Consider the following 27,540-nt stretch of genomic DNA (forward strand, 5'->3'; position numbering starts at 1 on the left):
CATCATGGAGGTAGACGTGAGCAGCTAGTTGACAGATCAATACAAAGTTTGAGCTTACTTTATTCGTTTTTCAAGTCGACAAGGGAGCTGGCACTTTGGCAAATGTAGGGACGCTGGCGGGTTCTGATTTAGCGTTACATCGTTAGTTAGCCATTCAAGTGTACATTTGGAAACCAGGACAAAAGTAAAAATGAACAGCCTGTCTTTTGACGATCCTTCGCTGGACAATCTGGATCCAACTCTGTCGCTAAATGACCCCAGCGATATTGACACGGCCCTCTTAAACGACATTGATGGTAAGGAACTACCAATCTCAATTCTTCCAGCAAATATGCAAACTAATGTATACTAATTGTACCTCATTCATGCTACAGTACCTTGCACAACCATGTGTCTAGCGACCAATTAAGCCTGAGCTCACAACGTTGCTGTCATCAGCCAACGTTTGCTACCGTTCCCTTTACGTTTAGGTAGTAGCTAGTCTTTGGATGTCATGCGACGCTAATGCATACGTACTATTATTGTTTAATGTGTTACAGGATTTGCCTATGTTCTTCCTTGATCCCTGCACTATGACACCTTTGCATCGAAAGCTTATTGGCAGCTTATTGTTTATGTTTCAGACAAGTTTAGCTAAGCTAGCAGGTAATGCTAACAGGCTAGTTAGGTTAGGTGGTCTTGTCTGCGCCCCGCCCCCAACTCGCAACACAGATCGAGGTTACTCTCGTGCATTCCTCCTCTGCTGGGTTCACTGCCTGAGTTGACCGAGGTTACCCATCTTGTCTATATAAATCTGGAGCAAAAATATTGATAAGAGCAGCGTGCCACAGTAGCACCCTTCATCTTAAAGTTGTTATACATATTTTATTTTACAGTTTTTTTATTATACAGTACTGTTAGTGTGTAAAGCTCTGTGCATAACCTAGTTACCGTGACTTCTGCTGGCACATTCATCACGTTTTTTTTTATCTATGTATTTGCCATTCAAAGCAAAGTACACATACACATCAAACATCAAAATACTTGATAAAAACTTGGATCATAAGAGATTAATGCCTGGATAGCCCATTGAGCTGGTAGCCTGCTTATTTCCAATGGGGTCCAATAGGAACAGAGACTAGACAGGACAAGACAAGACAATACATCAACAGTTAAATGTGGGCCTATTCACACAGTAAAATAATTAGCAACGAATCAGTGAGAGTATTAGTTTATTGTTCTCCTGGGATTGTCTTCTAGCCGTTTCTGATATTAGCTGCACAGCCTAAAAACGGTAGTGGGTACACTCTGGCTGCAGGGTGCAGCAGCACTTGCCGCTTCTCCCTAAATGTGACCGACAGTAACCTCGGTGATGCTGCTCGATAGTAACCTCACGCCGGAGCCACAGACAAGCGCTCCCTCTCTTTCCTGTCTTGGGGGCTGATCTGCATAGCAAGTCTCTGAGGCGCGCTCTGATTGGTCGGGAGCGATCACCTCATACAAAACATTGGTTTACAAATCCAGAGGCTGCTGCGTTTCAGTGCAGGCACACCACAGAATAACTTTCCATTTTCTGTATATGGGCCTATTCCATATATTCCTCTTGTGTTTTCTGTCAAAATGCCTAGAACAAAATGATTTGGCAGCTTGCCACAGGATATGAATGCCTCAGTCAGTGTGTAATAAACTGCTTGAACACACTGGTGAACATGCATGCTTGCAGTCATGTTTTTTTTTACATTATATTTTTCACATCAATTTCAAATAATTAAAACAGTCAACCAAAGCAATTTGTGTGGAAAAGGTGCATTATGGAACATTTGGATCTGTGAGGTTCAAAGCATGCTAAGTGTGGAACCCATGAGTCAGCCTATAACACAGTTGTGAGCCCATAACCGAATTACTGAGCATTACCGATGCCTCCAAAAGACATTGCCTTTTGTTTGTAACAGACTGCCGATCCACTGTACTTGTTGGTGTATTCTATTGAGTTGGGGGGGGGGGAGATGTATGAATTGCAGTGCACTGCAGAGCACCATGAGATGTTCAGCCAGTGACTCCTGGTCTCAAGGGTTGATGTGAGGTCTAGAAGTTACATCTTCAGTGATATGGGCGGTGGAACTAGATGGATGATGCAAGCCATCATGGTGGGTGAGCAATAGAGCCTCCTTAATAAGCACTATCATTTCAGATCAAGTTGATTCACGGTACCTACCTGGGTATTGGATTCATCTTTGAACTAGAAGGGCACTCAGAGAGCACAGACCCCTGCCAAGGCCCGCTATTATTCGCTATTTATTGCGTGAGTCGGATCCAGATCCACTCCCAAATTTACTGGGTCCTCCCTTTGCCCATGCTGCACCCTTCCAAAACGGGCCAGTACTTTTTCTGTTCCTGCTAAACGACAGACAGGCAGACAGACAAACAAACGGCATTAAAAACATAACCGCCTTGGAGGTAAAAATGACGTGGTCAGATCTGTGGTTCTTCTTAGGTGTATCATAAATTCATATACCGGTACTTACTATGATATATACCATCCAGTACAATTATCTGTAAAATGTACTACTGTCACTACTTATTTATTACGATGATTTTGTAAGCGTTTTTTTCTTGAACTACTCATTATCTGCACTGTAGAGAATACATCCATCTTATGTTTTGCCCTGTCAGTTGGTGCTGCATGCAGCTGTTGTTGTATGCTGTTGTACCATCACCATGTATGCCAACTTGTACTTTAGTCTCTCAAGCCAGTCTCTCTTCCACAATCTTCAAATGCTCCAGAGACACTCTGTACTTCAGCCCATTCAAATTTGGCCAGAGGAAGTTGTCATCCTCCAAAGAAAAAACACTTCAGACCGGAAGGAAGTTTGATGGTATTCGACCAATCATGACAGACACATGTAAACACAACTGAGGCAGGTGATTGGAGAAATGAGCGGATGTCCCGCCTCAACATCTGTTTTGACCAACTTCCCCTCCAGGAAGTACAGACTTGTAAGCATCTGTTTTAAGAGACTAGTACTGTGAAACTCTGTCAGCACAGTTGTCTGTTTTAAGAGACTAGTACTGTGAAACTCTGTCAGCACAGTTGTCTGTTTTAAGAGACTAGTACTGTGAAACTCTGTCAGCACAGTTGACATGTGAACATCCTGTTCATGCTGGTGATTCTGATTTCTGTCCCCCTCCAGACATGCTGCAGCTCATCAACAATCAGGACATGGAGTTTGGAGGACTGTTTGATCCCCCTCCATACACAGGGCCTCTCCCCGTCCAGGAGCTTCCTGGCCTAACCCAGTCCATCTCCTCAGCACCCCCTCCATCCACCACTTCCATCCCTCCATCTTCCTCCTCCTCCTCCATCCTAAGCAGCAGCCCCCACCTGGATGCCCTCCTGGGGCCCCCCATCATCACCCGTAGCTCCTCCACCCCAGACAAGGCCTTCCAACCCCCCACCTTCCAGCAGTCTCCCCTGGCCAAGGTGCCCACCTCCAACCCCAGGCAGCAGCCAGCCTCCCCGCCGCAGGCTCCGGGCCTCAGGCAGCCCAAAGTGGACCAGCCCCAACCCATCCTCAACCCGCCTGGTCCGGCCCATGCAGCCTCCCCTCATGGCTCACCAGGACAGAGCCCAGTGTACAGCTCCACGCCCCATGTAGCCTCCCATATTTCACCAGGACAGAGCCCAGCGTTCACCTGCACACCCCAGGCTCCAGGACAGAGCCCAGCGTTCACCTCCACACCCAAGGCTTTGTTCACCTCACCTGGACCCCAAACCCTTCCCCAGCTCCAGCCCCAGCCCCAGCCCCTGTCTCAGCCGCAACTTCAGGCTCCGGTTCAGCTCCAGCAGGCCCGGGTCAGCTACAGCAGCCAGAACACCTACACAGGTTAGTTACTCTCCGACTCTTTTTCTTGTTGCCCAACAGGAGCTTGTCATTTTAGGAGTTGCAAAGTACAGTGTAACTGCAGGTCGTTAAAACATCTGAAAATATCTGAAGATGAATTATGTAAATATAAGGCCTTACTGAGTATTACAATGTCTTATACTATCTGCTGACTAGAGGGCTTATGCTTTTTCCCACTATACAATGGCAGGTTTATTTGCATGGCATTTCCACTCTTACATTAAAACAGAATGGGTTAGTAGTACAATAGGCTTCTTATCTGCTTTACTAAACACATTCAAAAGATCATGTAAAAATTCCTCATTTTGGCTTTCTGAAACATAGATACCCCGAAGTAGGTAGCTGTAGTTGCACTCTGAATAACAGAGTGATGAATAATAATAATAGTTGAAAATAGCATTTGAAAATGACAGTAAGACTGCATTTTATGCTGAACAATGTCAATAGATATATATAGGGTTGGGAATTTGTAAGATGTTGCCAGTGTTGATTCCTTTATAAAAACATTTTTTTTGTAGAACCTTATAGCGTCCCAAAAATACTAAGACTGAAACAGAATTTATTGAAATTCTGCTACCAATCCCAAATTAGAATGAAAAAGAAACTGTCAATTATACTATCAATGATTGTGTTTCTCACAATACCCTTGACTGTTTTGCATCCAAAACTTCCCAGACTGTAGTGTGTGTGTGTGTGTGTGTGTGTGTGTGTGTGTGTGTGTGTGTGTGTGTGTGTGTGTGTGTGTGTGTGTGTGTGTGTGTGTGTGTGTGTGTGTGTGTGTGTAACAGCATGGTGAGGCCTGAGGAACAGGGCGTGTGTCTGGAGCATTTGCATTATAACTGATGTGCGTGTGTAGCAGCAAAGAGGACAAACGGCAAAGTCGACTCTTTAATATTGAAGTACAGTCAGCTTCTGAGCTGTGCAGGGGTGGAGAGGGGAGGCGGTTTGGGGACCAAAACAAAAAGAGCAAAGACCAGGAAGAAGCTGAATCAATAAATAACAGTAATCAATAAGGGAGATGTGTTTAGATCTTATCGGTACTGGACATTTTGGAAGCAAACCTTGGTAAAATAATTTGTTCTTGAGAACTGCCCACTTTGCGTTTCCTCTTCCAAACACACTCACGCGAGCACACACACACACACACACACACACACACACACACACACACACACACACACACATGCATGCACACGAACGCATGCATGCACACGAACGCATGCACGCACACTCACACACACACACACACACACACACACACACACACACACACACATGCATGCACACGAACGCATGCACGCACACTCACGCACACGCACACACACACGCATGCACACGAACGCATGCATGCACACGCGCACACACACACACACACACACACACACACACACACACACACACACACACACACACACACACACACACAGGAGACCCAACGTGTTGCAGTCTAGCACTTCATGGTTGTACAGTTAGAGGTCCTTGTTTATGGTGTGCCGGTGAGCCAGAGCAGTTCATGTGGACAGGGGTGGACATGACAAGAGTAACAACAACAACATTATTACAAACTCACTGACCTCTTCCTCCTGAGTCCTGGGCCCGGTACAGCCCAGATGGGTGACTAATGTGTGCCGGCTGCTCACTACTGTCTGGCAAATATGGTAAATATTAGCCTTGGGCCTAGTTAAAGGCAATAAGTTTACACCTCTGTCATTCTCACCTCAGACTGAAAGGGGGCGGGATCCGGAATCCCTTATTTGGACCAAATGATTTTGGTCCACAATTGAGAGAGGACTAATTGTTTTCACAGCCTTTACTGACTCAAAACCCCAATCCACACTCACTGTGTAGACTAGAGGTCTCTTGTGGCTGATGAAGGAATTACAACAACATAAGACAAATGTTTTGCTTGGCTGTTTGTTTTGCCACATGTATTGGTTCTCTAGCAGCATCTCTGTGAGTCTGCAGAATGTTTACAGGATAGTGTTTACTTTTGACACACCTCCAGCTAAAACCTCATTTGTTTTTGAGACCTTTACAAAACCAATGTTGTTTAAAGCCATGAAAAGCAATGCTCTTGATGACTGTGAGGTCTGGGTGAACATGCCAGCTATAGCCTAACAGCCATGATTACTCACTTGCTGTATGTATGGCTTTGTAAATCTCTCTGAAATGTACAGTATGATCTCTTTTCTGCTGGCACTTGTATTGCCTTTCCCTCGCTAGGACAATAGCTTATTCAGCTCAGCTGATGGCCTATCCAAGTCCTAATCGAATAGACTTTGCTCAGGGATGTGAGAGTCTGCAGGCTAAAAGAAAATGGCTTTGTCTCGAAAACGCCCTACTCATACATACATCATACACATGTAGGTATCACCAATAGTCTCTAGTCTGCCCTTTTGCTCATTTGATAAAAGATGGGGAGTAATATGTGTCCATGTTTGTAGGTAACTTGTATATTTCGGAGACAGCTCATACACCTAGTAGCCATGTCCACTGTAAAACCTTCACTGATTGGCTATTACAGATAGGTGATGTAATGCACTGCCTAACCTACTAATACATTCAGAGCTGATAAGAAATGGAAGCTGACACACTGAATGCTGCCTACACCTTATTTTTGCTCTGGAGATAACAGCTCACCTATTGGCCTACAAATCTATAGCCAGCACAGTGCCCAAAGCAAGACAACTGATATTCTTGCTTCTTGTATTGTTTTCTGCTATGAAATTGCAGTGGAGGTTTGCTATCCGATTGCTTTGGAAATTGATGTCATTCACAATCTTGAAATGTTCAGATGATTATTTACTACCTGGCCCAAGGCCTATTCTTTAATATGATGCATGAATCCTGCACTATGCTGTATACAGTCTAAACCTTCAGGGTTCACAGACTGACACATGTCCCAGGGCCAACACACTGCCAGCTGATCAACTTTCTGCTCTCACTATTCATGTTCAACCCTGCATTTGCGGTCGCATTTGAATTGTGTGTGTCGTACTGGATGAATCGAGAGTCATCTCAACTTCATCAAATCACTGTTGGATAAATTGTTTTCTACAGTAGCTGTCAGCCAACCAGTGCCTAGCTTGTCGTCCTCACCCCCCAGTGTTCAGCCAGTGGCCATCCAGACTCACCTCCAAGGGCTGACCACCACCTCTGCTCTCCTGGCCACCTCAGCAAGCCCACCGGTTCAAACCATAGCCCCCCACCACCACATACATCAAGTACCTGTAAGTGTGTGTTGATGGTACCACAACAGAAACAAATAAATGCACTGTACTCCTTGTTTTTATTCTAGTGGAAGTAAACATAATGGCTATTTGAATTGAAAAGGTTTATGTGTGCCACTCCCTACCCGTGCGTCTCAGGTGCTGCTGCAGCCCCAGTTCATCAAGGCCGAGTCTCTGCTGCTGACCACTCTGAAGCACGACCCCTGCATCGTCACTACTATGGGCTCCACTCTGCACACTAACACCCCAGGACAGACCACTTCCCTGCAGGTAAGCACGACCCGTGCACCAACACCCCAGGGCAGAGCACTTCCCTGCAGGTAGGCACACTAGGCCCATGTTTTTTTGTAATATAACCGTACCGCTTTAAGTTCAGATAAAACTAAGTGAAACTGGGCGGAGGGACAAATACGACTTCAGCGCACGTTCTTCAGCTGCCTTCCTCTTTTTCCCCTTTTCCCATCCCGCTCTGCGTCCCTCCTCAGGCCCTGATGGGCGGCGGCACCATCCTGACCACCGTCATGATGGACACCGATAAGCTGCCGATCAACCGCATCGCCATCAGCGGCAAACCGGCAGGCCAGCCACACAAGGGGGAGAAGCGCACCGCCCACAACGCCATCGAGAAGCGCTACCGCTCTTCCATCAATGACAAAATCCTTGAGCTCAAAGACCTGGTGGCTGGCACTGAGGCCAAGGTAGGGGAACGTCTGAACATTCCAACCAAGCATGTGTTCTCTTAAAGTCGAGCTGAACCCAAAAATGACTTTTCTTTTCTTTTAGTTCAAATACCTGGGTATGCAGTGCACCTATTTAATAATGTATGCAAAAAAAATCACAAAAATCTAATTTCTTTAGTTTTTCCACACTTTTTCACATCAAAAGTTCATTTTTCAAGATTTCATTGATAACAGTAATCTACAGTTTGCTGACGTCACCTAGTACTATCACATTTCTACCCCATTTCAACCAATCATATCACGACATGGCAGCTGTCAATCAAATCTTCATTTCAGGATAATTTTCTCTTCCAAAAGAAAGAGAAAATGGCACCTAGTGCCTGTCATCTGGCAGAATTCCTATCCCATAAACTAACTACTAACTTGGTCAATTGTATGAAACATGAACAAAAAACAAAAACGGTAATGTCTAAGAATGCAAAGAAATGTAACTGGCTCGTTAAAATGCGCATTCCAGGAATATTATTTACATTTATAGCGATAATGGCTCTCGCCTCCGAGAGCTTGTTGTCAGGGGTCGCACCTCGGAGATTCCAGGCCGACGTGCTGCACTCTCCGCTCGGCAACACGAAGGCAGCTGGCTGCCTGCGGCTCGCTGAGCTCCACTCAGCCACTAACCTCCCGTCAAAAGGCTCTTCCCGAGGGGAGCGCCACAACACACTGAATCCCACTCGATTTGGAGGCAGAACACGCTAGGATTGACCAAAGCCCAATCCAGTCCCCAGAATTGTCAAATAAAATCATCGACATGATACTATGACCCACCTCTCAACCTGTCATCTCAGACAAATTATGTTTTCAGTCTGAAACGGACTCAGACGCACGCGACGAACGGGTTCAGTTCGACTTTAAGACAAGTACCGTAATTTCCGCACTATAAGGCGCACCTGAGTATAAGCCGCAGCAGCAAAATTGCCTGTTTGTTACATATATAAGCCGCACCGGACTATAAGCCGCGGGTGTTTTGATGTTTAATTACCATATGTAAGGGTTCGTGCACAGAGGGGATTGTCGGGAAAGAGATGGCTGTTTGGGGAAGCTCCCATTTATTAACATTTCAACAAAACAAGCATATCCCGCTGGGGATCTTTTCTTTTGGCATTGTGAGACGCTTAAAAATCACCATCGGCGGGAGCTTTACTCCAGATGCTGTGCAGCCAAGAACACAAGTGAAATTCGTTCTCTCGTGACCTGTGGTTCTCAACGTGATGGACGATTCACCTTTCTTGTTAACAGTCCTAGTGAGAGGCAGGTCGAACGTCAAAGGCACTTCATCCATATTTATGATCTGCTCCGGTCCGATGGAATATTCCTTGATCTTTCTTTGTGTGAATTCGCCGAAGTTTGTAATTTTCTCCTGGTAGTCGGGAGGGAGTTGCTGACACACAGTCGTCCGCGCCCTGACGGACAGTCCCTTTCGTCTCATAAATCTGAAACACCAGGATGGTCCACCTCTAAAATGTTCAATTTTCATTTCGGTGGCGACTGTTTTGGCCTTCAGTCGGATCTGAACGGTGGACACACCTCGGCCGTCTGCTCTCTGTGTCAACACCCTGATGCCAAGGTTACGTGCTGCTGCTCGATTTCCTTCTTTCCTTCTTCTTCTCGCCGCCATCGTCGTCACACAGCCAGTTCTCCATCTTTTGAAGCATGATGTTAGATTACAACGAGCTAGTTGTGTGGCTTAGCCTTCCAAAATGTTGCCGTTAGTTTTTTAGAATGTAATACATAGAATTGGGAATGTTACATTCAATTTCATTCAGACTGTCTTTCAGGCTCAATCGCTGCCATTTTCCCCCCGGAGCGAGGGAGGAGGGAGGGTGTTTTACTGTAGTGGCTGAGAGAGCGTAGTGGCACAGTGCTCCAATCAGGTCGCGAGGCACATTTTTTGCAACATCATCCAATCAGGGTCTCGCTCTCGTAATGTCTGTCTTGCTCTCGTTCTGCCTCATACCAACATCCATAGATTTTGGAGGTCCCCGAGCGGCCGTTAGCTGATAAAATCCATAGATAAGCCGCACCGTTATATAAGCCGCAGGGCCAAAAAACGGGGAAAAAGCCGCGGTTTATAGTCCGAAATTTACGGTACACTATGTTGACAAATTGCTAATTAATTACCTCATTGGCAAAACTCGTTATGTTGAATGTATCATGGTAATGATGATAGGACATTAGGCAGCTGAAGTGCCTCTTGTTTAGAATGGGGCCGTATCCACAGGAGAAAATGGATACAATTATGGTCAAGTGAATGTTATTGTTTTTAGAAAGATCAATGAGGAGCTACTGTTTTATACTGTTTGTATCTTTTTTGTATGTTTTATATCTTTTCATGTAGAGGAACTATTTTTGGAGTGATTCTGACTGTTTTATTGATGTTTGGGTTATTTTTCCTCTCTCTCATAGCTCAACAAGTCAGCCGTGCTGAAGAAAGCCATTGACTACATCCGCTACATACAGCAGACCAATCAGAAACTCAAACAGGAGAACATGGCTCTTAAAATGGCTGCCCAGGAAAACAGTGAGTGTCTATAGCCTTTCTTCATTCTTTATTTCACAAGAGCTCTTCTTATTTAATTTTCCTGGAATATAATTACCGTAAAACCCGGTATAAGACGCATCGGTATATAAGATGCAGTCTATTGTTGGAGGTCTCCCACAGGGAAAAAAGGTTTCCTATTGCTATTCATAACGGTGGCTAGCAGCTAGCTTCCTAGTAGCGCTCCTACCTAGGCTGTGACTGACAGCTGCAACGCAATGTCAACAATGTGGTCACACAACCGCAATGACGCTGATAGGACACATGGAAATTTCCAACCTCTGCATTTTATACTGGTGTTTAGGTCGCAACGGTATAACACACTTTTAGACGGAACTACGATCTCTGTGGCTCAGGAGGTAGAGCGGGTCATCCACTAATTGCTTTGGATAAAAGAGGTTGGTGATTCTATCCCCGCCTCCTCCAGTCCGCATGTCAAAGTGTCCTTGGGCAAGATACTGAACCCCAAATTGTTCCCGATGCCTGAGCCAGCACCCACCGATGGCTTACCGCCATCGGTGTGTGAATGTGTTTGTGAATGGGTGACTGGAGGCATTGTAAAGCAGTGTGGATAAAATGGAGTCTATTACCAAAAAAACAACACAATTTTGCCTCGGATTGAGAAACGGCGACAAACACGCCAACGTCCTCTCACATTCCGATCTCTGAATTTCCCTGAAAGTGATCTTCTGTAGCCTCTAAAATTCAAATTACTCTTTGAAGATGTTTTTGCCTTTGTGCCTCTGATTGCCTCTTCTTTCCTCTTCCTTCAGAGTCTCTCAAGGACCTAGTTGCCAACGCCATGGAGGTGGATAGCCAGGCAGAGGTGAAGAATGAGCTGCCCACCCCTCCGGCCTCTGACGTGGGCTCTCCCACCTCCTACTCCACCAGTGACTCTGAACCTGACAGCCCCATGGGGGAGGACACCAAGGTACACGGCTCTCACTAATACACACAAACTGGAATCCTTAATAGTAGAGGTTGATGTTCAGTGTTTTACGTTAAATGGGGCCATGTAGGGTGACCTGGAGAGAGCCTGTCTCATAATCAACTGCTCACCTAAATTGATAGATTCCCATTATGAGATGGGCTTAATTGGCTGTTGATAGGAATTGATTGGCTCAGGAGAAACAACAATGCCTTCAAAAGTAACAACTTGTATTTTTGTCACATCGACAGTGCAGCATAGATAACTGTATTACAAAATGATTACATCACAGTCCTGGCATCGAGTTTGTTTCATTAACACCTCTTTCTGGCCTCTCCTCGAAGTGCCAGCCGAGTGTGGGCATGCTGGACACATCGTCAGCAGGGGGCAGCGCAGGGGGAATGTTGGACCGGTCCCGCATGGCGCTGTGTGCCTTCACCTTCCTCTTCCTCTCCCTCAACCCCCTGGCTGCCTTGCTCTGCGGCACGGGCAGCAGCTCAGCCGGAGCAAGCACTGCCACCCACGGCACAGGCAGGAGTGTGCTGGGCCTGGAGATGGCAGGTATGAGAGGATAAACACTGACTGCTGGATTGTCTTGTTATATAAGCATGCATTTTTTGTGATGTGTTCTAAAATGACAAATATGACAGCATTGCACAAAATGAATAGAACATGTTTATAGTTTGATGAGAATGTGTCTGTATACATTGTCCAGGTTTGTGGTATGTGAATTGTGTGTTGTCCATAGCGAACTCATGGGGCTGGATGGACTGGATGCTGCCCACCCTGCTGGTGTGGCTACTGAACGGGGTTCTGGTGTCAGGGGTGCTGATCCGACTGTTGGTGTATGGAGAGCCTGTAACCAGACCCCACTCTGGATCCTCTGTCCTGTTCTGGAGGCACCGCAAACAGGCCGACCTGGACCTGGCCAGGGTAAGGTTTGCTGCTTTGATACAATTCCATAACACTTTAATGATGCCCATGGGGAATTTGGGTCATTACAGCATCCAAGAACAAGGCCTGACATGGATAAGGAAAGAATAGAGAGTATTAGAGATAATAAGTAATTACAACAAAATAATATTTAATAATTCAAACAATAAAGAAACAACGATACGTTTTTATACCCCGAGTTAGGCATTTGGGAACACGTAAAATAAATGAAACAAAACCAGTTTTAATTATGATGTATATCTGTGGTATATGAAGACTCCTAATATCTATTGACCGTTGACCCTATATGAAATCTCTTGTGCCTTGCTCTTGCCCATACACTTAATTACTCTAATCCCCCTATTAGTTCTTTTGACTTTCATCCTCGTCGTCCATCTCTCTCTAACTTAGACGACCACCTCTCATCTTCTCTTCCTCCTCATCGCCCTCCTCTTGTCCCCTCGACAGGGAGACTTCGCCCAGGCCAGTCAGAACCTGTGGACCTGTCTGAAGGCTCTCGGCCGTCCCTTACCCACTTCCCAGTTAGACCTGGCCTGTGCGTCTCTGTGGGCCCTGCTGCGATTCTGCCTCCAGCGCCTCTGGGTGGGCCGCTGGCTGGCCGCCAGGGCTGGGGGGCTGCGATCAGACCGCCCCCTGCAGGAAGACGCCTGCAAGAGCAGCCGCGACGCCGCCCTGGTTTACCACCGCCTGCACCAGCTACACATGACAGGTTGGTTGGTGGGGGAAAAAAAAACCCCCACTGTGGGTTTCTAAATCAAATCACGCCATAGCATGGCATATAGAATTATATGAATCTTTGTTGCTGTAAGAGTGAGTGTATTGTGATTCAGTCCCAATAAAGGCTTTATATTAAGGATTCAAAGCAAATAGTAGTGGAGTGTTTTGTGATTCCTCTGGAGATCACTTTAGGCCTATTCCTTGTGCGCTGTGATTTCTGGACTTGCAAAACACTTGTCTGTGGAATAGAATATCTGGAGAAAATATTGATGATTTCACTGTCCTGTCTGTGCATGCAGGTAAGCTGAACGGCAGCCACCTGTCAGCGGTGCACATGGCTCTGAGTGCCGTCAACCTGGCAGAGTGTGCCAGCTCCTGCCTGCCCGTGGCCACGCTGGCCGAGGTCTACGTCTCTGCAGCCCTACGGGTCAAAGCCAGCCTGCCCAGGATCCTGCACTTCACATCTGTAAGTCCCATACCTATGCATCTTCACTTAAACCCTATCCTTGCTTGGACGCTGTCAGAATAAAATACTTGCATGTATTACGGGTTGTGTTGCTAAGTGGTACACACTTAAACAATCAGGATCTTTGAGTTGGCATTAATTGGCATTAGTTGGCTTCCAACTTAAATGAATGACCTTAAATTGACTTGTAAATATACTTGGAATTTACTGACTTGAAATGAACCAAACTACACTGACTGAAGCAGCACATCGTTATTAAACAAATGACTGTCTAATCCTGTCTACACTGCCATCAAAAAAAGAGTTGAGACTGTACACCTTAAAGGGACACTCCACCGAAAATTCATTCATGCACAGATCACAACTTAACTCAAAATCAACTCTCAGTAACTGTCAAACTAAATAAATGTCTGCAAAACTGTTTTCAGTTTTTACATATGTGTGAGATCATGTGCAAAATAAATCTGCATTGTTTTTTGGTGGAGAGTCCCTTTAACTAACTGTCTTTTGCTATTCCCTCCTTAGCGTGTGTTCCTGAGCAGCGCGCGCCAGGCGTGCCTGTCGTCCAGTGGCAGTGTGCCTCAGGCCATGCAGTGGCTCTGTCACCCCCTGGGCCACCGTTTCTTTGTGGATGGGGACTGGGCTGTCCGCAGCACCCCCAAAGAAAGCATCTACAGCCAGGCTGGCAATACAGGTCAGTGTAGACAATACACACACTCTGTCCTGTCTGTAACACACACACACACACACACACACACACACATACTCAGTCCTGGCTCAGTCATCATGTTTCAGGTTTCATTTCTGCATTGTGCGACATGCAGGGGTTTTAGCACTGCTGGTCTCGCTCGTATTGTACCAGCTATAATGAATCCTTTTCAAATAACAATTTGACCTATGCCTCTCTTTCTCTCACGCATTCACTTAGTTACTCACTCACCCACCCACTCTCTCTCACACACACACACACACACACACACACACTCTCTCTCTCTCTCTCTCTCTCTCTCTCTCACACACACTCTCTCTCGCTCTCGCTCTCTCTCTCTCACACACACACACACACACACACACTCTCTCTCTCTCTCTCTCTCTCTCTCTCACACACACACACACACACACTCACACTCACACACACACACACACACACACACACTTGTCTTTCTCATTTCTCATCTCAACCCTCTGTCGGTACTCTTACAGTGGACCCTCTGGCCCAGGTAACCCAGGCCTTCAGAGAACACCTGCTGGAGAAGTCTCTGTACTGTGTGGCCCAGCCTCACGGAGAGAAAAGCTCCAGCCAGGGAGAGGGGTAAGCAGAGCACACACACACATTTACAAATAACAATGGCCCTCTGATTCTGGTCACTCCACCGGCAGTGTGTAATAAAAATGTAATAATTCTAAAATGCTGTAAATGGTAACAGTTTGCGAATTGTCCATCTTTTGTCTTTGTACCTCCTTGGCCTTAGAGCAAAATAGCTGAGCGATGCTTGTTTCTCCTCAGGGAGTATGCTGATGCCCTGGAGTACCTCCAGCTGTTGACCAGTGCGTCAGATGCGGCCGGTGCCACGACCCAGTCCTTTGCCATCGGCTCCAACATGGCCACTGTGACTGGTAAGTCACTATGGCAACTCTCATTTCTGCCCCCGATAGATTTGGGCTGCTGAGAATTTAAGTAATTCCAAGGCGCTCTATTTTGTGTATCAGGCGATGAAAATACCTTTAATTTGATGACTTATTAATTAAGGTTTAGCTTGATGGTGTTTAGCTTGAAAGCTAAACTCCATCTATATAAAATAAGACTGGATTCTCCCAAATTAAACTAGGCTAGTAGTAGGCTGAGATCCAGCCATTGTAAGGACATCTTGGATCGGATAACTTGAAAATCAGTGCCAAAAATCAGTAAGCCGGGGGGGTACGGTGGTGCAGTGGTAAGCGCTGTCGCCGCACAGCTCGAAGGTCCTGGGTTCGATTCCCACCTGGGACGCTGTGAACGCTGACGGAATGCGTGCCCGTCCGCATGTCCTCGAGTGCCCACCGCCCGGGTGGGGTCGTCAAAAGGGCCTTTCTGTGTGGAGTTTGCATGTTCTCCCCGTGCCTCCTGGGGGTTTCCTTCATATAGGAACCCCCTTCACCAAAAACATGCAATATCCTGGTTGCTAATGTGGTTCCTCCTCTGGTCGTTAAGGGCGCCTGTTCGGAGGGAGGGGAACTGGTTGGAATAGCGTGAACCTCCCACGTGCTATGTCCTACCGGTGAAGCTTCCCCTGTCAGGTGAAAAGAAGCGGCTGGCTAACTGCCCATGTCTCGGAGGAAGCATGGAGCCAGTTTCGGCTCTCCCCAGATCGGCAGAGGGTGGAGTAGCAACCAGGATAAATAAATTAAATTAGCACTAAAGGGGGATAAAAATGGGATAAAAAAATCGGGGGGGCGGGGGGGGGGGATATAAAAAATAAATAAATCAGTAAGCCACTAAATAGAACCAAAACCCTTTTATCCCAGACTTAAACCCTAAATCAGGATGCTAAGAAGTATAGCTCGCCAACCTAGCACTCGCCAACTTAAAAAAGTCCTTTTGCATTAACGTGAAAACCCGAGTAGAGATTTAGACTGTCTTGATTCCTCCCCATCTTCTCTCCCTGAGAGCTGGGGTTGTTTTCCCCGCATCGTTCCTGCATCTGGCGCGCTCTCCTTGATGTAATTGCAGAAAGAGAAGAAAGAATGAAGTAAAGTTCATTCGTAGACTATTGAGATTGAGTAGCTTTATTTCCACTAGGTTGAGTTCCACCCGCCCACCACTTTCCTTTGTCCTCACTGATCACTGATGTGAGCCAAAGGGGGGCGAGGTGAGAGGGAGGCGGCCGCTAGATTGCTTCATCTATCTTCAGCGCTGTCAAATCACTGATCACCTTGAGAGGAGGGAGGAGGGAGGGGGAGGAGGCAGCGCAGGGATTTTAATAGCAGACTTTTCTTGGCAGAGCCTCAGGTTGCTCACTCAGTGTTGGAAGTGTGTGTGTGTGTGTGTGTGTGTGTGTGTGTGTGTGTGTGTGTGTGTGTGTGTGTGTGTGTGTGTGTGTCTCTCACTCTCACCCCAATGTTAAATGGAGGAGTTTCCCTCATGAGGGAGTCGTCAAAATGGCCGCTTTCTCTCAGCATGTTTTGACCATGCCAGAGGGGGGAAGCAGATTGATTCAGAGGTCAGGATACAGACGGCAGCTGTGTGTGTGTGTGTGTGTGTGTGTGTGTGTGTGCTCATGCATGTGTATGTAAAAATGTAAGTGTGGTCTGGAGCTGCAATGATTAATCGATTAGCTGTCAACTATTACATTAATCGCCAACTATTTTGATAATCGATTAATCGGTTTGAGTAATAAAAATAAAAATTTGTCAATTTTTTTTCTTTTTTAAATCTGATTCCAGCTTCTTACATGTGAATCTTTTCTCGGTTCTTCACTCCTCTATGACAGTAAACTGAATATCTTTGGGTTGTGGACAAAACAAGATGGAGGACACCATCTTGTGCTGTGGGAACACTGATCTACATTTTCCACCATTTTCCACCATTTTATAGACGAAACAACTAATCGATTAATTGAGAAAATAATCGACAGAGTAATCAACAATGAAAATAGTCATGCAGGCCAAGTGTGGGCAGTTGGTTAGTTTGAATGTTTGCAAGTTCTTTTTTAACCATGTTGTTCCCCACCCTCTTGAACCCCAGGCTGTGATCCCCACTCTAAGTGGTGGTCCTCGGTTGCCGTGGTGATCATCAACTGGCTCCAGGGAGACGACGCTGCAGCAGAGAGACTGTACCCGGCTGTAGAGCACCTGCCCCGCAGTCTGCAGAACGCAGAGTGAGTTGGACATGCACACGTGCGCACACACACACACACACAGACGCACGCACCAGCACACACTCTCTCTCACATACACACACACACACACACACACACACACACACAGACGCACGCACCAGCACACACTCTCTCTCACATACACACACACACACACACACACACACACACACACACGCACCAGCACACACTCTCTCTCACATACACACACACACACACACACAGATGCACGCACCAGCACACACTCTCTCTCACATACATACACACACACACACACACACACACACACACACACACACAGACGCACGCACACATGCACGCACCAGCACACACTCTCTCTCACACACACACACACACACACACACACACACACACAGGGAATTCTGCAGCCAGCCGAAGAGCATCTGACATGTCCTCATTCTCTCTTCTTCTCCCCCTCTGCTGCTCTGTCAGGAGTCGTCTGCCCAAGGCGTCTCTGAACACGTTCCGGGCGGTGCGCGCTCTGCTGTCCAAGCCAGAGAACTGCCAGCTGAGTCTGAGCCACAGCGACAAGGCCAGCAGCCTGCTCCGAGACAGCCTCAACCTGGGACCACACTGCCACAGCTCCAGCATAGACAAGGTACACACACAGGCACAAGTCACAAGTGCTTTCACATTTGTGTGCATAAAAGTCAACTTGAAGTTTATTATTCCTGTGAGGGAAACTCTCTGGGCGACAGCTACCGCATAAAAAAAATACAACCCATAAAAATATTAGCAGATGTGCAAGGTCGCGCGCACACACAGATGTACTGTGTGTGCGCGTGTGTGTGTTTAAAATTGTAAACGAAAAGCCGCCCACTAACACACACACACACACACACACACACACACACACCCACACACAGAGTACACACACAGTACACACACGCGCTCGCTTGCATAATCACACAACTACATACACTTTCACAGAACAAAGACACAATCGATCACACTAACACACAGAGGTGATCCCCTCAAGCAGCTTTTTGGCGTCCTAGCCTCTGGCGTCCAGCAGATGGTGATGCTGGTGGAGAGGTAGTTGGCATGTCCATGGCCAGAGCTGCGGTGCATTGTAGTTGCATTGCATGTGTGTCTCAGCGAAGTGCAATGTACCTGCAGTGCAACACAGAGCTGGGCCACTAGCAGCCCAACACGCACCGTTGGAAAGTCCTTAGCAAGTAACTTCCCTGTGTTCATCCCGTAAGGTCACATGACCCCGAACCCCCGTATTTCCCACGGCGCTGGGTCAGCTGCCCCATTGGGGTCATAAGATGGATGATGGAGATGTCAGTCATGGACGTTTAGTGGGAAAATGGCCATAGCTAGGGATAGGAAGGTAGTAGAGAGTGATAGGATAGGAAGGTGGTAGGGGTGGGTACGATTAGTGGCTAAGGGGATATGGGTGGTGTTTCTTTTCGGGGGGGAGGTTAGTGGAGTGGCTAGGGGGATATGGGTGATGTTTGGGGGTGGTTAGTGGAGTGGCTAGGGGGATATGGGTGGTGTTTGGGGGGGTTAGTGGAGTGGCTAGGGGGATATGGGTGGTGTTTGGGGGGGTTAGTGGAGTGGCTAGGGGGATATGGGTGGTGTTTGGGGGGGTTAGTGGAGTGGCTAGGGGGATATGGGTGGTGTTTGGGGGGCGTTAGTGGAGTGGCTAGGGGGATATGGGTGGTGTTTGGGGGGGGGGGGGCTAGTGGAGTGGCTAGGGGGATATGGGTGGTGTTTGGTGGGGGTAGTGGAGTGGCTAGGGGGATATGGGTGGTGTTTGGGGGGGGGGGTAGTGGAGTGGCTAGGGGGATATGGGTGGTGTTTGGGGGGGGGGGTAGTGGAGTGGCTAGGGGGATATGGGTGGTGTTTCTTTGGGGGGGGGGGGTAGTGGAGTGGCTAGGGGGATATGGGTGGTGTTTCTTTGGGGGGGGGGGGTAGTGGAGTGGCTAGGGGGATATGGGTGGTGTTTCTTTGGGGGGGGGGGGGTAGTGGAGTGGCTAGGGGGATATGGGTGGTGTTTCTTTGGGGGGGGGGGGGTAGTGGAGTGGCTAGGGGGATATGGGTGGTGTTTCTTTGGGGGGGGGGGGGTAGTGGAGTGGCTAGGGGGATATGGGTGGTGTTTGGAGGGGTCAAGGGAAAAGCCGTAGGGCAAGTGGCAACATTGGCTTAAAGGTTTGCACTGGTTAAATAACCTCCCAAATCCCAAGATGACCTCTTGTACCAGATGACTGAGCACATGTTTTGAGTCTCCACACACACAGTAGTCGGGTTTCCATCCACCTGTTTTGATGCGGAATTTCAATTTGCGCATAAAAAACTGAGTGGAAACGCTGCCTAATTCGCAAAAACCTCCAAATATCGCAAAAAAAAAAATCACGCTTGAGGGAGGCGGAAAAGTCGCGTGTATCGATAAAAGGAAAATGCAAAACGTGCGGTGGGAACAGTTTAAGCGATATTCCGTTGTCTCTCCATTCAAAAACAACACAGTTTTCCTTGATCACTGCAATACCCGCCGTGGTAAACAGAAGAAGACTGGGATATTAATTTTAAGGCGACTCACTTCTAGAATTGAATGCAATTGTATTCACTTACTATCTGCTCCGTTGATTATAACGTTATGCTTTCCGAGTCGCACCTGGTAATCCAGAAATGGCGTTATGGTACCTTTGTCTACTTGTAGATCATCAAGAAACTTTAAATGTGTTAGATGTGTTTAACAGAGCTGTATATCGGGTCTAGCAGCTGATCAGCAGCTCAGACAGCCTCAAACACGAGGTGATTGACAGCTCTATAATTCGCAAAATAGCAGTGGATGGAAACGCGCATTGTTTCGCATTTTATTTTGCCGACTTTCTGAAAATTCGATTAAAAGTTGCGATACATTTGGATGGAAACCCAGCTAGTGACTCAAAATGACCTTCATGTTTGAATAGAACAGCAGCAGCAGTAGCAGCAACAGCAGTACACAAAGAAACACATGGATTTCAATTGACACTGTTTCCTTCAAACCATCACACCCGAGAAAATAACTCTTGATTCCCAATGCTTAACTACATTTGACACTTTTGTATATTTTGTATTTTCTTCTTCTATATTTTCATCCTAACCCCTTCTCCTCTCAGTCCAGGTCTTGTGAATCCGTGTCCGTGTTGTTCTTGGTAGAATGCAGCAGCACCTGTCCCTTTCATGGCAGTGAAGCTGATAACATCTGATCCTGTCCCGTTCTCTCCCTGTGTTCCAGGTCGTCCAGTTGCTGCTGTGTGACCTGCTGCTGGTGATGAGGACCAACGTGTGGCGTCTGCAGCAGCAGGGGGCGGGGCCGGGGGCGGGGCTCCACCAGGCCTCCCCGCCGGAGCTCCAGGGCTTCCAGCAAGACCTCAGCTCCCTGCGCAAGCTGGCCCACAGCTTCAGGCCCGCTATGAGAAGAGTACGTAAACAATGCACACACACACACACACACACACACACACACACACACACACACACACACACACACACACACACACACGTCACAATAGACTGTGTGCATGCTTGGAGTGACACAGGGTAGAATTCTTCACACGATGAGCAGGTTGATGTACAGTACATACACATAGATGTACAGATGAATCATGTGCACATATTTGCAAGGCATTCTTCAATATGAATCTCTGGAAATTAGCTGGGAGGTGTTAGAACACACACACACACACACACACACACACACACACATACACACACACACACACACACACACACATACAGATATACACACACACGCACACGCACACACACACGCCCCTGAGGCAGGTGTTTAGCAGCATTGTTCACAAGGCTTCAAACTCTCTGAGGTAGAACTGAACATTCTGTATGAGTCATCATCACTCCCTCTCATCCCTCCTCCCCCTCTCTGTGTGTGTGTGTGTGTGTGTGTGTGTGTGTGTGTGTCTCTCCCCCTCTCTCTCTCTCTCTCTCATCTGTTTTCCCTCCATCTCCTTCCAGTTGTTCCTTCATGAAGCTACAGCCAGGCTGATGGCGGGGGCCAGTCCCACCCGCACTCATCAGCTCCTGGACCGCTCACTGCGACGCAGAGCAACCCCCGGAGCTAAGACAGGTGTGTGTGTGTGTGTGTGTGTGTGTGTGTGTGTGTGTGTGTGTGTGTGTGTGTGTGTGTGTGTGTGTGTGTGTGTGTGTGTGTGTGTGTGTGTGTGTGTGTGTGTGTGTGTGTGTGTGTGTGTGTGTGTACTTTGATTTTCTTTTCTCTTTTTCCCGCCCATCAGTAATTCTGTTGGTAGGCACTGGCAGCATTGTTTTCTTATTGGCTGCTGTTGATATTTTGCATTTGTCTATATGAATTCATGTCTATATAATATAAACATGGTCCACACATATCACATTTTGGGGTGAGGGTGGGGGGGTGTCTGTGTAGTCTTAATTGTTCATGTTTTGATATTGTGCTGAAATATGAGTGTTTATGGCAACATCAGCGTACAGTGCAAGCAACTTATTTGGTGGGTAGCTTCATTGTGGATGGTACGAGAGGCTCTGATAAATTAACCATAATGTTGCACCATTTTGATGAGTTAACATGGCTGCTATTCAGATAGCATTAATCAAAAATAAACAGAAAAGACTAAATGACTTCAGTTTTCCATCGCCCCCAAGATGAAACCGTTCCCAAAGCAGGATTTTAGTATAGTATTCCTGTAGTCTTTCAAATCAAAGGTGTCGAGAACTGGAACATTGTGAATGGCTGTAATCATCAACCTCTTGTCTGTGTTGCACACGCTAGGCAGGAACTGTCATTCAAAATCACATCAGTAGGCGAAGAAGGACAGAAGTCTGACTGATTGCTGTCTACGCTTGATGGCTGTGAAAAATTCAGTTGTGCCTCACTGAAGGCTGATAAGACCAGTTTCCCTGCTCACTGAGCTACAGGAAATCAATGCACTTCTTTCTGGTGACGTGTTGTTTGCAGTGTGACTGCACGGTTGACTACTTTTGTGTGTTTGTATGAGCCTAAAGGCTGTTACACACCAAGAGCGATGTGAATATACACCACCAAATTGCGATGTGAATTTTGACCCACCTGTCAATCACAGCAACAGATGTGTACACGTCGGAAGCGAATTTCTGAAAAATCGACCTTGGTCCAAAAAAATAAACACCACAATAACGCTCAGCGAAACTTCGCCGTTGGTATGCACGCCCTCGGTTGCATTGACTGATATAGGTTCGGGAAAAAATTATTGACGTGTGAATTAATCGCACGAAAAAAAACCTCCCGATGTGTAAGGACCTTTACACTCAACTCCGAATTCAAATTTGACCTGTGACCTTTGTCATGTCATCCCCGTCTCTCTCTCACACATATATTTTGTGTCCGTCCGTCTCTCTCTCTCTCTCTCTCTCTCTCTCACTCACACACACACACACACACACACACACTCACTCACTCACTCACTCACTCACTCACTCACTCACTCACTCACTCACACACACACACACACACACACACACACACACACACCTTCAATGTCTCTTTCTATTTTTAATAAAGGCCTAAAGTAAAATAAATAATACAACAAATAAATAGCAGTTTATACAACAGGATCCTCATCATGCTAACACAGAGCTCCTGTTGGTTTGAGAAAATGATTTATTCGTTGACTGTAGGCTAACGGCAAACGTTCCTTGCTTGTTTGTGTCCAGATCCAGAGGAGTGCGAGACGCGGCCGGGTCAGCGGGAACAGGCGGAGGCAGTGATGCTGGCGTGCCGCTACCTGCCGCCCTCCTTCCTGTCGGCCCCGGGTCAGAGGGTGGGCATGCTGGCCGACGCGGCCCGCACGCTGGAGAAGCTGGGCGACAAGAGGACCCTCCACGACTGCCAGCAAATGATTATCAAGCTGGGCAGCGGCACCACCGTCACCTCCAGCTAAAGACAAGAGGCACACACACACACACACACACACACTGTATAAAGATCAAACACACGCATACAAGAAACATGCATTTTCATCCACTCGTACAGACACTCATGAAATAAAAATGTGTACACACTACACAGACACAGGCATACGGTCTCATGCATTTTGGCCTGCAGCTATTGGACAGATTGATAAGACTATAGAGATTCATGAGACACACCGGATGACTTGATCCCCCATCTCCAACCAGAAGACACCTCTTGACCCCCCATTAAAGTGTTTCTAGTTACATTGTTGCTATGGTTTCTAATGTAATGTAACTGATTGCCATACCCAGAATGTAGAATGCATCTTTCTTTCTTACTGAGCTGAATTCCCTCGTGAGATCGCGTTGCAGTGCCAGAGTTTGACCACAGAGAGGCGCCATCGCATCCCCGTGGTGGACCGTGTGAACGGCAGTGTCTGTGTGTGTGGCATGGAAGAGATATTTGTCCGGCATTTATTCAGTATAAACAAACCCCAATGTTCTGGGTGAAGATGCACTTGCGTACAGGCTCCGTGCTCTGTGCACTGGAGCGGCTGTTCTGGTTGGCTGCAGCAGAGTCAGGTGTCGGCGGGCGGAATGTGACCAAGCTCACATTGGTCAGACTGCGGGCTTGTTCAGTGGGATGCCATTTCCAAGGTTGTTCATATAGATTTGTTGTGTAATAATTTAGTTAACGTTCATTTCTGTCATGTTGGTGGATTTGACAACAGTCTACATGTGATGATCGGAGATGCTGCCACTGTGCAAGCCCCGAGTCTCGTATCTGCACTAGCCTTGCGAGGCAGATTTGAAAGAGTTAAAAAATAATAATGGCTTTATGAGGTTATTTTCATAGAGGTTGTTTTTTGTTTTGCTGTGTACATATTTTAAAGTGTATTTATAATCTGTATGAACCTTGATTGATCAGTGTTTTACATCGGCTATACAGTACTTATATTTTTTCTTCCCACACACCCCTTTTATTTTGTAGCGTTTGAACGGGCTCCAAAAACACAGGTATTGTGTTGCCATGATGCTGAGTGTCAAAATATCAAGGTGCCGTGCGTCACATCGTCCGACTCAGTTGACCCGTTACACTATTGCACAAGTTGTGTGCAGCTATGAGATCAAATCCAATTGGCAGTGTCCAATGTTAGTGTTAGCTAACGATTTGAACAATAATGTGAACCTTTGTCACTTTTGCAACAAGTTACATAAGTCACGCAGACGGTTTCAAAATCAAGTTGGCACTTTTTCCAAAGACGGCCTGTCGTGAATCCCCCCCTGGTTTTCCTTTGTAGCTGCAGCAATACAGGCAACATTTATTTTAATTCATGTGAATTTCATGCCCTTAGAGAACCCAACCGGATATTCTTTGTAGAATACTGTAAAAAAATGTTTTGAATCTTCAGCATGTTTTTGTCCCAGGACCAGTATGTTTTATAGATTGTCACTGTTAGGAAAGACTGAGAGAAGCTGGGTTGAGATGGCTTCACAAGAAGCAACCACGTTCAATGGTATTGTTCATGTATTCTTTCATTGACACCCATCTCTTCCTGTCTTTGCTCCTTGATCTTTGGTTTATTCCTTGATGATGTAAATATAAAAACATTTTGTAAAGATGTTTTGTCCGCTGTGATGTTTTCAGTGGGGGATGAGGTTCAATTCAGATGATGAGAGAAGCTTCAAGTTCCCTTCCAGTAACCTCAAAATTATGCAGGCGGGGCATCGTCTTATTTTTGCAAGATATAGAAGATCGCCCTTTTGGAGGAAATACTCATTATTCTACAAAACGTATGATTCTATCCTTAAAAGCATTTACCTTGTAAGCAAAGGCCATAAGAGGCCTCTTGTAATAGTAACACTGTAACACTAACCCATTATGTGCTTTATTTACATGCCAGCCATCATCTTGTTAGGTGTCAGATTTTCCTTCAATTGTGATTTTGGAGTGAAAACTTTCAAATGTGAAAGTGATGCTGAGATCAGATCACTCAAGGTGGCTGTGAAGTCTACAGTGGTTCTCAAAGGTTTTCATGTCAACGACCCCTGAACTGACAAATAAGAACACAGACCCCCATTTTATAAGATTTTGTCCAAGGATCCCCCATTGGATAAGCTTTTTGCTTTTATATATTTTATTACATAAGGTGTATGACGCCCATGACCAAAATAGTCATACATTAATTCTGTCATTGTGTTACTTATATTATAGTGAAAATAAATTATCCCCCTTTTTGCTGGGGAACCTGGACCCGTGTGCCCTGACGCCACTTTGAGAGCCACTGGTCTAAGATATGCAGGCTTCCCTACCATCCTTGACTGTTCTTTCATCACTTCTAAGTGAATAGTTTTTGTGTACATTCTGTACGCCGACCAATCAAGTGAAGTGATTGCAAGGCCAGGGAGAAAGGAATGTGATCAACCGTATTGCCACAGTGTGTATGTCAATGCATGTTGTTTAGTGAAGACAAAAAGAGCAGGCAGTGGTCTTAGCAGCATTGAAAGGTGCTGGTATATTTTCACATTGGCGTTACAAAAAACATTTCAAACAAAGTGATGCTGTGTCATCGAGTCCAAACAGACAGACATGAAAATCAAATCAAAACGGCATGCTCCAACTTAAGACGAGTGACATTCCCAAAAAAGGTCGTCGTTATTTTTTTTTTCATCAATGGATTCTTTTAATAACATTTTATAAGCAATAACATATTCCATTTTATAGAAAATAAACATCTCTAGGAAATACTATACACAATTATATTAGTACATCACATCTTACATTTAAACAGCATCAAATACTTATATACACCATTAAATAATGAGCTTCGTAAAAGAGAAAGTTTGGTGTGACATTTTTGCACTTTCTTTTTCTGCTCTAATACTTAAATATGTCTCCTTTTGATATGACCAATACTTTAACTGACACCCTACACAGGGCGTTGTCACACAGCATGGCAGAGTGACAGAGGCTACATTTGAGATACACAAACAGACAGATAGGTGCGTTATGGAATGTGAGTCGAATGGATACCTTGGTGAAGTAATCATACATCATGGCAATGGTTGACAGTAATACTTCCGAACTGTACACAGATATGAGGCGAGATGCCCCGACTCCCGGCTGGACCCTGCGGAGCCCACGAGCTGCAACCCGTCAGGTGATGATGGCGTCGTCTACTGTACATATTGTATGTGCGCACAGTTGAATGGGAGTTACGCTCTTCAACAGAGTTCATATCTTTTTTTCTTATTTATTTATTTATTTATTTATTTATTTTTTATTTCTGAAGAACACAAAGCCTGACATATACCAAGGTTGACGCAATGATGTCGTATAGTCGTTTAATGCACATCAAAATACATCTCCGACGATATGAGCATATATTAAAATACTGCGTCCTTTTTTCCCTTCTTTTTAACTCTTCAATATCAGAATATTTTGAACCTGTAAAGCACGTCATCATGTACAATTTCCTTTTTTCTGTTTTTTCTTGTTGTCTCTTGTTTTCAACACATACATTGAGATAGTACATCCAGTGGTTGGCTGCTGTGTGTTTTTTTTTCTTTTCTTTTTTTTTGATGAATGACATCTTGAATTGGAGATGCATTTCTTCACTCAATGCATATGCACACACACACACGGATGTGGCCGTAGAATGACAATTCTATGATTATCACACACACTCGTGCACAGGCACACACACACACACACACACCTCTTGGCCCGCTGAGAAGGTGGCTAGAGGGATGCTCCTATCCAATCAGTGTCCGCCAGGTGTCTGAATATGATAGCAACCCATCCGAAGGCAGAACACACACACACACACACACACACACACACACACACACACACACACACACACACACACACACACACACACACACACACACACACACACACACACACACACACACACACACACACACACACACACACAGCTGGCTCCTCTGCATTTCAAACAGCCCCCCTGCACACTGGGCCCTGGGCACCAGTCTCTAAAACGCAGTCTTTCCTCCTGTTAAACAGAGCCGCTGCCTCCTGCCTTCCAGGAGAGGGGCTGGGTTGAGATAACGCCTCCTCCAAGCCGGGGTGAGGGAGCAGCTATTCTCCGCGGAGCCGTTCTCCGCTGTTTGTATTGCTGCCGGCCCCCCGCCTCAGAGCGAGCGGCCCCCGCCCCCCGGCGCCCGCCCGTCACCACCCATCTCCATCGGCGTTGTCAGGGCGGCATTTTGTCTCTGCCTCGCTGCATAGGTGGTGCCTGCCTGACTGAGAGGTGGTGTCGGTGGTGGA

The 27,540-nt window shown here is 46.3% G+C and overlaps 2 protein-coding genes across 3 annotated transcripts in view; one reads left to right on the forward strand and one right to left on the reverse strand.

The window, feature by feature from the left end:
* srebf1 (sterol regulatory element binding transcription factor 1) lies at positions 1 to 24,862 on the forward strand. 2 transcript variants are annotated; one of them, XM_083648654.1, is made up of 19 exons: positions 1 to 296; positions 3,171 to 3,863; positions 6,942 to 7,111; positions 7,250 to 7,381; positions 7,597 to 7,809; positions 10,255 to 10,369; positions 11,161 to 11,318; positions 11,660 to 11,876; positions 12,064 to 12,248; positions 12,717 to 12,978; positions 13,286 to 13,452; positions 13,978 to 14,146; positions 14,656 to 14,764; positions 14,960 to 15,069; positions 17,177 to 17,309; positions 17,763 to 17,928; positions 20,557 to 20,742; positions 21,297 to 21,408; positions 23,007 to 24,862. In XM_083648654.1, exons 1-19 carry the CDS (start codon positions 191 to 193, stop codon positions 23,231 to 23,233), a joined length of 3,630 nt encoding a protein of 1,209 aa, XP_083504780.1. In that variant the 5' UTR covers positions 1 to 190; the 3' UTR covers positions 23,234 to 24,862. The 2 variants fall into 2 exon arrangements, with proteins under 2 accessions (XP_083504780.1, XP_083504781.1); XM_083648655.1 differs by lacking the exon at positions 1 to 296 and adding an exon at positions 2,841 to 2,976.
* A 2,641-nt stretch (positions 24,863 to 27,503) lies between these two features.
* rai1 (retinoic acid induced 1) overlaps positions 27,504 to 27,540 on the reverse strand; it is a gene marked incomplete at its 5' end in the record, with an annotated part of 12,805 nt that continues 12,768 nt past the window's right edge. The window contains one exon of the mRNA XM_083648937.1: positions 27,504 to 27,540. This exon is cut by the window's right edge and continues 28 nt beyond it.

This window comes from Poromitra crassiceps, assembly GCF_964638095.1.
Source record: "Poromitra crassiceps genome assembly, chromosome: 13".
NCBI lineage: Eukaryota > Metazoa > Chordata > Actinopteri > Beryciformes > Melamphaidae > Poromitra > Poromitra crassiceps.

Coding starts and splice junctions, on each gene's coding strand:
- srebf1 (XM_083648654.1), top strand. CDS start 191: ATGAACAGCCTGTCTTTTGACGATCCTTCGCTGGACAATCTGGATCCA. Junction 3,864..6,941: donor CAGCCAGAACACCTACACAG/GTTAGTTACTCT, acceptor TGTTTTCTACAG/TAGCTGTCAGCCAACCAGTG. Junction 13,453..13,977: donor GGATCCTGCACTTCACATCT/GTAAGTCCCATA, acceptor TTCCCTCCTTAG/CGTGTGTTCCTGAGCAGCGC.